This window comes from Staurois parvus, unplaced genomic scaffold (genome assembly GCF_062004578.1).
Source record: "Staurois parvus isolate SC_StPar_1 unplaced genomic scaffold, SC_StPar_1.0 ptg000672l, whole genome shotgun sequence".
Lineage (NCBI taxonomy): Eukaryota > Metazoa > Chordata > Amphibia > Anura > Ranidae > Staurois > Staurois parvus.
This window is the reverse complement of record NW_028318468.1, coordinates 3,498,945-3,511,590: the sequence shown is the minus strand read 5'-3', so window position 1 is coordinate 3,511,590 and position 12,646 is coordinate 3,498,945. Positions and strand designations below refer to the sequence as shown.

The 12,646-nt window shown below is 39.7% G+C and overlaps 1 protein-coding gene across 5 annotated transcripts in view; it reads left to right on the top strand.

Annotated features, from left to right (window-relative positions):
- Positions 1 to 12,646, top strand: part of CEP85L (centrosomal protein 85L) — a 275,957-nt gene that overhangs the window by 245,077 nt on the left and 18,234 nt on the right. For all 5 annotated transcript variants that reach the window (XM_089652173.1, XM_089652172.1, XM_089652175.1 and 2 more), the window contains 2 exons: positions 7,037 to 7,154; positions 11,450 to 11,500. In XM_089652173.1, coding sequence (XP_089508299.1) covers positions 7,037 to 7,154; positions 11,450 to 11,500 — 169 coding nt within the window. The remainder of the gene's footprint in view (positions 1 to 7,036; positions 7,155 to 11,449; positions 11,501 to 12,646) is intronic.

Below are 12,646 nucleotides of genomic sequence, written 5' to 3'. Positions count from 1 at the left end.
CAGTTTGATCTGCTGCCTTTTACAAGCTGGTAATGACTTGTTTACATGTAACCGGAAGTGACAAAATCCTTGTCGCTTCCGGTTTCTGATGTCACACAGTAGTTAGGAACGACATCCGCTCCTATCACTGTGTTTTAGGAACCAGATGCCACCAGTCACATCCGTACCGAGCTCTCCCAAAGGGGGGACCCCCATCTGCCACCTGTAAAAGTAATCTAGGCCCATTTTAACCAGCTTCAGAATTACAGACTGAAAAAAATCCATATAGAAAGCAATATTGTGATGCCAGCCTTTTACAGGCGGTGATAGCAGCTGCTCCTAAATAGTGAATAAACACTTGTTGAACCAAATTGTCAATAGATTGGCGCTTACTCAATAAAAATGTCAAATAATAACAAAGTGCTCTCACAACAACATAAGAATAATAAATAAGATATCTTAAAGTCCCAAAAGAAATATTAAATATATAGGAAGGTATCACATAGATCAAAAACATTTTCGTTTCCACCACGTGTGTGCAACAGATGAATTTCTCACCAGAAATTATTGTCCCCTGTTAAGGTGGTCAAATAACGCTCTATGGTCAAGCAATGCGTAGATACCCAACTGCAGGCTCTCATGGAATGGGCCTCCTGGTTTCCTTTTTATGAGTTGTCCAAAGAACAGAGGATATTGACCTCCAGATGGGTGGTCACATAACTCTGGGCAAATGAATAATGGATAGATTCACAATTCTAGGCTCTTCCCAAGATAAATCTGCAAATGCCCTTAAGATAGATAGTGCTCCAGATAGCTCAAATAAAACGAATACATTAAAATGCTCTAAGTGTACTAGTTAACCACTTGCCTACAGGGCACTTATACCCCCTTCCTGCCCAGGTCAATTTTCAGCTCTTAGCGCTGTCACACTTTGAATGACAATTGCACGTTCATGCAACACTGTACCCATATGAAATTTTTACCATTTTTTTTTAGACCGATACTGTAGAGCTTTCTTTTGGTGGTATTTAATCACCTCTGGGTTTTTTTTTTTGCTAAACAAACCAAAAACTAGTGAAAATTTTGAAAAAAAACAAACATTTTTTCTTAGTTTTTTTTTATAAAATTTTGTAAAAAAGTGATTTTTCTCCACTGATGTGCGTTAATGAGGCTGCAGTGATGGGCACTGATAGGCTGCACTGATGAGGAGTCAGAAAAATTAATAATAGCGCCTATGGTCAAAATTATCTAACTTACTAATAGTGTACGAGCTGCAAAAAATCACCATATATAAAGTGTACCAATAAATAAATAATTTGCGCTAGTAAATGTGTATAAATATATAAATATATATAAAGAAATCATCAAATCATAAGTCCAGAAAAAAATATATATATGCCAATACCACAAAAAAATATAAAAAAACTTTTAAGTGCAAAAAACTTTTGTGCAAAAAAAGTGTCTAAATATGAAATATTTCACCAAAAAACCTTGATAATATAATGGCAGATCATCCATAAATATATCTTCAGAGACGGAAACTCTGCAACACACCGATCCTCATCGATCGAAATAACAGGATGAAAAACTTTGTAATTAATCGAAAATCCACTTCTCCAATAGATAAAGGACCACCTTCAAACGTATCCATGGGGGGAAATGCCAAGCACTCGAGAGAAACAGAAAGACTTCATGGTGCAATATTATAAAAACCAATTCCTTTATTAGGTACTCATTGCACTTACTCAAGAGGTGTCCCAGCCGACACCAGCATCAACAGCATAACAGCAATCACATAAACGAGCCTGCCTCCTCAGCACATGCGCAGTAGCTGGCAGCCAAAAACGTAATGACGTCACATCAATCAAGCTCCGCCCTACGCGTTTCGTCATCGACGTCCTCACGGAGCGGAGGCTCCGTGAGGACGTCGATGACGAAACGCGTAGGGCGGAGCTTGATTGATGTGACGTCATTACGTTTTTGGCTGCCAGCTACTGCGCATGTGCTGAGGAGCCAGGCTCGTTTATGTGATTGCTGTTATGCTGTTGATGCTGGTGTCGGCTGGGACACCTCTTGAGTAAGTGCAATGAGTACCTAATAAAGGAATTGGTTTTTATAATATTGCACCATGAAGTCTTTCTGTTTCTCTCGAGTGCTTGGCATTTCCCCCCATGGATACGTTTGAAGGTGGTCCTTTATCTATTGGAGAAGTGGATTTTCGATTAACTACAAAGTTTTTCATCCTGTTATTTCGATCGATGAGGATCGGTGTGTTGCAGAGTTTCCGTCTCTGAAGATATATTTATGGATGATCTGCCATTATATTATCAAGGTTTTTTGGTGAAATATTTCATATTTAGACACTTTTTTTGCACAAAAGTTTTTTGCACTTAAAAGTTTTTTTATTTTTTTTGTGGTATTGGCATATATATATATTTTTCTGGACTTATGATTTGATGATTTCTTTATATATATTTATATATTTATACACATTTACTAGCGCAAATTATTTATTTACTGATGAGGAGTCCCTGGTAGTTGGCACCGATGAGCATTGACAGGCATCACTGATGGGCGCTGAAAGGCAGCACTCATATATGGCACTGATAGGTGGCACTGACTAGCACTGAGAGGCGGCACTGATAGGCAGCACTGACTGGCACTGATAGGTGGCACTGACTGGCACTGATAGGTGACCCTGAAAGGCAGCTCAGATGGGCACTGATATGTGGCATTGATGTGCACTAGTAGGCACTGATATGTGGCATTGATGTGCCACTGATGGGCACTGGCAGGTGGCATTGATGAGCACTGACAGCTGGCATTAATGGACACTGCCGGGGCTACACTGATCATCAGGGCACACTGATCATCAGTGCCCTGATGATCAGTGTACATGTCCCCTCTGAGGAATGCCGATTACCGGCTCTTCTCTCCTTACGAGCTGTCAGCGTGACAGCTCGTGAGGAGAGAAATGCCGATAACCGGCATTTCCCTATTTACATGCGATCAGCTGTGATTGGACACAGTTGATCACATGACCGAGCCATCATCTTCGGCTCTTTCCGTTGATCGGTGATCCGCTGTGTTCGAGGGACACAGCTCACCACCGATCGCAGGACTGCACGCCCCCGAAGCCGCGCATGCGCAGTTAGAGAGGGTTGACGTCATATGAAGTCCTCCCAGAACGAGAGAGCCATCTTGCGGTTAATCAGAACCATGGTTCAGAAGTAGTAAATGACAATGCACTCACATATACAGGTGCCCAAGTACCAGCACCAGTCTGTGCAGCCTGTGTGTAGCATAAAGCTCACTGAACATAGCCGGCTTGCGCGCCAAGCCTTGCTACCAGTGGGCCGGACGTGACGTCATAGGGACCCAGAAGTGATGGGATCTCTTCTATGTACGTTTCACCTGGCAGCATCTTCAGGAAAAAATGGTATCTCGATCATTGCTGCAGTGATGACCAAGATATCACCCATCCTATCCAAGAACATATGGGTGCGTCTTATGATTGGGAAGCCATTATTCTTTATGACTTACATTTAAATCTAAAATATACATGGTAAAAAAGTAACACAAAGTGTGAAGCTGGCCTGGAAACTAGAAACAACAAGGCAACCAGCATCCTCAGGCGCAATTATGCAATGACAGCCCACATATTTCCATCAGAAGAAGTAACGTTTAAAAAGCAGCATGACAGCTTAGTACACTTATGTTTGTATAATGAAATTGCAGCTATTGCTGGAGTTTTCTGGGACATGTACACCCCATCTAGATAACAGCCCTCCAAGTTCACTTTGTGAATGCATTTGTTCAAGTCCGTTACCAGAGCATTTGGCCAAAGCTGCATTATACTATTAAGGCTTTGTATTTGCATCGTCATTAAGCACTGATCCGTTTCTGCTGTGCTTAATACTTGTAGACATTAAACACATTAATGTCTTCTATTTCCAACCTCAGATTTAAAGTTTAATGGCGTGTGCCATAATCTTAATCAGGTTTTCAGGCAAACTAGCATTTCCTTGTTAACTTTGTCACAGGAAAAACCACTTTATTATAATAAATGTGTAGTTAGGCAATTAGCAGAATGAATGGCTAATATGCAGTTGCAATGATCTTATGCCCCGTCTGGCACTATTTTAACATTTATGGGGATTCTGCAGCAGGTCCAGTCGGTGCTGTTTTTCTCCTCTCTGCTGTTTGTGAAAAAAAAAAAAAAACGTTTCAAAACACTGAAAGCAGGCAAATTACCACATTTTTATTCATTAGTCATTTATTTAAAGTTTTTCTAAACTACAACCAGTCCTTGAAGTGGCTCCATTTGTTTCCTTTTATTCTGGCTTTTTTCCTTTTTAATTGGTAATCCTGCAAGCAACATACCTTCTGACCTTAAAGTGACAGTAAACTCTGGTTTAAAAAAAAAAAAAGAAATTGTTATTCAAGTATGTATTAACCCCAAAAAGTACCTTCTATGGCTATCTGCCTTTCCAGATCTCCCAATGTCTTTTTTTTTTTTTCTTCGTGTGCTTCAGCTTTCTGTAAGAGGGTGGCTGTGTTCATTATCCATGGCCCCAATGTATGTAGGAACATAGCCATACTTTTTTTGTATGCTTCCAAGATGGTCTGTGGGATTTATAGTGTGTATAGAGCAGTGCACATGACCACAACTAACATGCACTGCTCATTCCAAGCAAATGGAAGTGAGAGGGGAGAAGGAGTTCAGGAGTTGACATCAAAAAGAAGGCAAAAAACACAGCAAGAAACAAGTTCAAGGAACAACAAAAAAAAGATTACAGAACCATTATGTAATGGATGTGCATGGATTATTTTTCAATAATACGAATATTGTTTACTCTCATGTTAAGTAATTATGCTCGCTCCTCCATTTTCTATCTGTGGAAAGAGCCATGGTTGCCACCAAGGCTAAACGGCAAACATTCATCAGTCCATGTAGCACTGTCACCCACTGCCAGTGCAAAATGGTACTTGACCACTGGTGGCTTTGGACTACAAAAATGTTTGCTTTTGTTCATCCCCAGTACACAAGGGATATGTAGATTAGTAGTTACAGCCAAAAGTCAACATTGGTTTTGCTTTCAATTCAGCTCACTGGAAGTGACAATGACATTACATTTCTGACAAGATTAAGGCCCCTTTCACACAAGGCGGACTCCTTTGAGATCAGCAGAGGATCTGCCCACTGATCCCCTGCTGATCAGAGCAGAGTGGGCAGTTAATTCCACTGTCCATTTACACCCGAGTGCTCTCCATTTCAATCTGCCTACACAGAGGACCGATCTCATTCATTTTTTTTTTCTAATTTTTATTTTAGTGGACCGGATCAGGCTTGATGTAGGCGGGTATAAACGGTTCACAGGGATGAATGGAGCCCTGAAAAACTGACCTGATCGGACCCTTCCTTTGATAGTGGCCTAACAGGCATTTTTCTGCATTTGTTGTAAATGTTCATAACTTGAAAAATTTAAATGAACACAACCACTACATCTAAAGACTGATGAGCTGGAATATACTGTATGAAAAGTATGTTCTTGTGTTTAGTTATCCTTTAAAGGTGTTTACTAAAGCCAAAAAACATTTAAAGTAAACCCTGTGTTTGCCCAACAGCCGCAAGCAAAAGGTTCACTATTATGCCTTGTATCTCTCCCATTCCATCATTTGCTGGGAGCAAAGTCACTCATGTCAGAGCTTACAAATGGCTCAGGACTCAGCCCAAACCCCATGTGATAGCACTGGGACAATCATCAAGTATCAGCATTATCCTCCATATCAAGAAGTAGTGGGTATTTGCTTCTCTCCCAGAAACGGAACAGAGCAGGAAGGAAAGCAAGGTGCATATGTGCTGCAGGGTAGGGTAACAGGTTTGCTTTAAGTTTTGAAGTCTGGACAGTGTACATCTAAATGATTTTGTAAAACTTCTGTAGATTTAAATATTTGTTTGTAAAGTTTGGAGTGTGTAGAAGTCAATTAAGTTTAAAGCACTTTATTGATGTTTTGTGAACTTGAGCAAGTGTTGTGATGAGATAAAATTATATAATGTGCAAAAGGAAGCACCGTGCATGCAGTTTTATTGCAGAAAGGAAACTGATGAGGGTAATCGAGGCAAATGTGTTTCCCCTAATTCAGCGGTGATTGCAGATCTACCACTGCTGATGTCACGCAGTGATTTCCTGACATATAGCTAAAGTGTAATAAAAACAGAGGTTTCCCTCTAAATACACAGTTTGCTCTTTGCAGTACAGTAATTTGCTTAATTAGATAAGTGGAAGCTTCCCCTTAATAATGCGTTCTTCCTGCCTTGTCTATGTTGGTACTTTTTGTGCTCCTTCGCTTTACCCTTAGTCTAAAGCCCTATGGAGTAGTATTATCTACAACCGTCCGTAGGATAAAAGATCATGGTACCAAGCAAATGTATTTAAAGGACCTTTATAAGGCATATGTTCTGATGAATTTATATAGAAATGGAAACAGTAAGTACAGGCACCACTCCAAAAAAAAAAAAAAAAAAAAAAAACCACACAAATAAAAAACAAAATAGACAAATTAAAAGTATTTCATCTTTTGTTTTTGTTTTGTTTCAGGGAAACAAGCTTAAAGTATAAGCTGAAATATATTACATTTCTGTTTTTGTGTTTTAGATACGCTTTACGTGGTGCCTGTGATTTTTTTTTTTTTTTCTATGCTATATGTATTCAGTGTTAGTGTGGCATCTACCAGGTAAATGTTGCATTAACACATCCAAAAGGATATTAAGATTATTTTGTTTAATCTTCCTTTTTCTGAAATATTTATGGACAATAAATATTTGCTACTCTTGCCCAGCTTTTTGTCCAGTAAGGTCGTATCCGACAATCTTTTGCGAGCCTGAAATGGCCAGCGATAATAACCTGTGGGTTTCACACTATTACCCACTAACCCTGCATTGAAATATACCAAGGTTGGGAAAGATGGGATCTTGCACATACCATTTGTGAATGTTTTAAATCTTTTCCTAATATAAGTTACCTACAGGTTCAGCATAATGTATGTTTTACAGCTTACAGCAAAAAGTTCAAAAATGTCTAGAAGATGGTGTCCGAATCCCTATTTTGGATGCAAAACAACTCCAGGATGAAAATGACCGACTTCGAGAGCAGAATGAACGTGCAAACAAGGTGAGGGAACAAGAGAAACTAGACTTTGTATCCAGAAATGCAGCAAGCAGGGTGAGAGAATTGTGGAAACTTGCTTTTGTATCCAGGAAAGCGCAGCTTTGTACTTTTTGGGGTTCATATAGATAGGTGTTGTTGAACCCTGCCTTTTGTATGGCCACAGGTGTTTAAAGTCAAGCGCCAAGGCATGCAGAATTTGTGAATTTAATTGTGGTACTGTGATAAGTTGCCACCTGTGCAATAAGTCCATCCATGAAATTACATTGCTACTAAATATTCCACAGTCCACTGTTAGTGGTAGTATAACAAAGTGGAAGCAACTGAGAACAACAGCAACTCAGCCATGAAGTGGTAGGTCACGTAAAATGACAGAGCGGGGTCAGCGCATGCTGAAGCACACAGTGCACAGAAGTCACCAGTTGTCTGCAAAGTCTATAGCTAAAGACCTCCAAACTTCATGTGGCCTTCAGATTAGCACAACAACAGTGTGTAGAGAGCCTCATGGAATGGTTTCCATAGCCGAGCAGCTGCATCCAAGCATTACCACGTGCAAAGCGTTGGATGCAGTGGTGTAAAGCACACCACCACTGGACTCTAGAGTAGTGGAGATGTGTTCTCTGGAGTGCCGAATCATGCTTCTCTGTCTGGCAATCTGATGGACGTGTCTGGGTTTGGCAGTTGCCAGGAAAACGGTACTTGCCTGACTGCATTGTGCCAAGTGTAAAGTTTGGTGGAGGGGGGGATTATGGTGTGAGGTTGTTTCCAGGGGTTGGGCTTGGCCCCTTAGTTCCAGTGAAGGGAACTCTTAAAGTGTCAGCACACCAAGACATTTTGGACAATTTCATACTCCCAGCTTTGTGGGAACAGTTTGGGGATGGCCCCTTTCTGTTCCAACATGACTGCGTACCAGTGCACAAAACAAGGTCTATAAAGACATGGATGAGCAAGTTTGGGGTGGAGGAACTTGGCTGGCCTGCACAGAGTCCTGACCTCAACCCAATAGAACACCTTTGGGATGAATTGGAGTGGAGACTGCATGCCAGGCCTTCTTGTCCGACATCAGTGCCTGACCTCATAAATGCGTTTCTGGAAGAATGGTCAAACATTCCCATAGACACACTCCTAAACCTTGTGGACAGCCTTCCCAGAAGAGCTGAAGCTTTTCTAGCTGCAAAGGGTGGGCCAACTCAATATTGAACTCTACAGACTAAGACTGGGATGTCAGTTCATGTGCATGTAAAGGCAGATGTCCCAATACTTTGGCAATATAATGTATATGGTTACCTGGGAAAAAGAGCTCAGTATTAACATTACCCCAGAATAATGGAATGTTTTGTTTTAACTTTCATACTGTCCTTAGCCAACAAAGTGCAAGAGAAGAATTTTAAGTTGATTATCAGATGGTAAAAAATGTCCAAAAAACTCTGAATTGTATATGTCCCACTGTCCTTGACACCTGTTGGTGTTGCCATAGAGTCAAGGGAACTATGGCACATATTTGGTGGGAATGTCCTCATATTAAAACCTTTTTTAGGCTAGGATCATTCATTTTTTACTACAGGTTAACGGGGGCCAAAGTTGATTAATAATCCCAAAATAGTATTACTTTCTATCAATCTGGGTCCTATTAAATTGGTAAAAAAAGATGTCTTTAGATGCCATTTGTGATCTTGAATGTCTGCTGTCACAGGAAAATTATAAAACAGAACAGTTTTTAAATTCATGGACCCCGTGGCTCCGAGTTCAGAACCTAGGTTACCGAGTGAAACAAATAGTAAGGCTTCATGAAGGAGGCATTCCTTTTTCATCCCTTTTAATTTTTTTAAAGTAAACTATTCTAATAAATTTATATTAATATTCATGATTTAATAATAAATAATTTTGTCAGGGCTTAAAATTTCAAGTCCTGAGCTACTAGCCAGGCGTTAGAGTTACTCGCCACCAACAAACACACACAAACAGAGACACCTGTACACACATACAGCCATGTACATACACACACACACACACACACACACAGAGACACATGTACACACACACAGGCACGTACAGACACGCATACACACAGATACATGTACATACACAGAAATACACACGCACAGACACATGTACAGACACACACACATACATACACACACATGTACATGCACACACACAGACACATGGACACACACACACACACACACATCTATATACACTCAGACACATGTACAGATACACACATGTACATACACACAGACACATGTACAATTGTACATGCATACACAGACACACAAACACACACACATGTACACGTACACACACAAACACACACCCCCACCCCCCCATAAAAAGTTGCAGTACTTCGTTGTTCACTCACAGATCCGGGTACTGCACTCTAGGGGGAGGCAGAGAGCACAGTGCACACTCCTTGCTTTGCTTTCACTGTGCTCAGCTATTGAGCAGTCTGACGCCTCCCAGTGCCAATGACCAATCCGGCCTGAGCTCCGAGCCTGCTCAGCAAGACGACCCTGGGGGACACACTTGCCCCCACCATAAATTCCACTTGCCTTTGGCGAGCAGGCGAGTGGAAATTGCAAGCCCTGGTCTAGAACATTCAGTTTCTGTTTCCTGTTTTATGCTAAATTTTGTGGGAATATGAGCTGGTTACATTTTTTCTTTTCATGGGTGGATATCTTCATCTTGTTAAGTGTAAGGAATGTTATTTTTAAAATTAGTTGAAATCATAATGTAAAGGAGAATGGTGTAGAAAGTGAATACTAAGTGTTCTATAAATTGCTTATACTCACATTTTTTGTTGTCTCTGGACAATATATCATTTATCTCTTTGTTTTTAGATATGTCAAAATGTATTTCTTTTTCCTTGTTTTAATATTTAAATATATTTAAAATGTATAAAAATAAGATTAACCACTTGAGCTACAGAAGATTTTAAGCCCCTTTATGACTAGGCAATTTTTGCTATACTGCACTGCGCTACATTAACTAGCAATTGCACGGTCATGCAAGGCTGAACCCAAATGATATTTCTATATATCATTTTTTTCATGCAAATAGAGCTTTCTTTTGGTGGTATTTGATCACCACTGTTTTTTTTTTATTTCTTTGTGATATATAAATGAAAAAAGACCAAACATTTAAGAATAAAAAAACATTTTTTACTTTGTCATAAAAGATATCCAATAAAATCTAATTTCTTCATAAATTTTGGCTAAAATCTCTGTGGAAAGGGGTTGACATCAAGGGCGATCGAGGGGTTAAATATGTGCCTAACTATGTGTAAAGTGTGCTGCTTTTACTAAGAGATCTCTAAGTTTTTCATCCCTGCTTCGCATGCGCGGGGCTGAAGCCCAAAAGTAGGTGGCGACATATGGGGATGGCGCTTTGCCTACAGTGGCTGCCTGTTTGCAGTACATTGCATGCGGCCACTAAGTGGTTAAAAAAAACAATCAGATGGTGAGAATGGCAGTTTGTGGATTTATGAGTTTTGTATCAGTTGGTTATGAGCTCATGTGCATGGTTTTTTGGGAATTTTTTTGTTTTGTTTTTTTTTCTGCACTTGATTTTTTCTTCTCCCTTCCATTAATTACTTGAGCTGCAGAGCATATAAGGTGCACAGCCACCAGTGCTGATAAGAGTGTATAGTTACTTGGGACTAGAATAGGTCCTGCGGTTGTAGGTCATATCATTTCATTATCTGTAAATCACAAGTTCCACTTTTAATCCTACTGAATGTATTAAAATAATGCCTATGTCAACCAGCCATTTAGTTTGATGATTTTGTTAAAGTCTAACTCTAGCCAATTTTTAATTCTTTAGTTTTGAATGAAGTTGGAATACTTCCTTGAGATTTATCTACACACAGTCTATGCGATATAAGGGCAAGTAATTGGGAAGGGGCGGGGCGAAAAGTCGCCGGGAAAAAAAAAGCACATACAACATTAAAAGCATTCAGAAATTCTAAACCCTTGTTTTGTTTGTGTCTGTGCCCCTGACTTTTCATGACTTCTTCTGACAAGAAATGAGTGAAAATCTTCCCAGACATAGGCACTGGCCCATCTCTACTGTACTCAAGCACAACAAAATAAATAGTTTGGCTGGAGTTGGGCTATAAGCAGGCTGTGGGAGAACTGTTTTTGAAGAAAACGTCTACTGTTTACAATCATTCATTATATAATCAATTAAAGTCATTGTGATAATACCCAAAAATAACTCAGGGTTTCTGGTCACATTTTTATGCTTGCTTTGCTTCAGTGTCTGAAAGCTGTTTATAAACATACTATGCTTCTGTCTTTTAGGTCATAGACAATCAACAAACCCAAATTGACAGTTTGATTGCAGAAATGCAGGTATGAGCCAGTGCTTTATTTAATGGTACTGAAGGAAAGTAAAAATGCATGAAACACCTTATGTTCGTGAACTGGTTAGAATACAAATATCATGATGGGTTTCATTCCTGTGGGATCTAAAATGACCAACTGAAATGAAATATGATTTTTTGATCACTAGTGAGGCTTGTGTTAATGCTGAGCTACAAAACCTAAATTTGTCATTAACCACTTGCCTATCAGGCACTTTTACCCCCTTCCTGCCCAGACCAATTTTCAGCTTTCAGTGCTGTCGCACTTTGAAAAACAATTGCGCAGTCATGCAACACTACCCAAACTACATTTTTATAATTTTTTTGAGACAGAGCTTTCTTTTGGTGGTATTTATTCACCAATGGGTTTTTTTTTGCTAATCAAACTAAAAAATACTAAAAATTTTGGAAAAAAAAAATTTTCTCTTAGTTTGTTATAAAATTATGTAAATAAGTAATTTTTCTCCTTCACTGATGTGGGCTAACGAGGCTGCACTGATAGGTGGCACTGATGGGCATTGACAGGCATCACTGATGGGCACTGAAAGGGAGCACTCATATGGCACTGATGGGCACTGTTGGGCTTCAATGACTGGCACTGTTAGGCAGCATTGATTGGAACTGTTAGGCGACACTGATGGGCACTGTTAGGCAGCACTGACTGGCACAAATAGTTGGCACTGAAAGGCAGCTCTGATGGGCACTGATATGTGGCATTGATGTGCACTGGTAGGCACTGATATGTGGCATTGATGTGCACTGGTAGGCACTGATATGTGGCATTGATGTGCACTGATGGGCACTGGTACAGTTAGGTCCATATATATTCGGAAACAGGCACAATTTTTATACTTTGGGCTCTGTATGCCACCAGAATAAATTCAAACAAAACAATCCAAATTAATTTGAAGTGCAGACTTTCAGCTTTAATGCAAGGGCTTGAACGTAAATATCAAGTACAAATTTTAGGAACTGCAACCATTATTATACACAGTCCCTCCATTTTCAGGTTATCAAATGTGAATGGACAAATTAATATAATCATAAATAAAATGTTCATTTTTAATATTTTGTTGAGAATCCTTTACTGGTAATGACTGACTGAAGTCTGGAACCCATGGACATTACCAGAGTC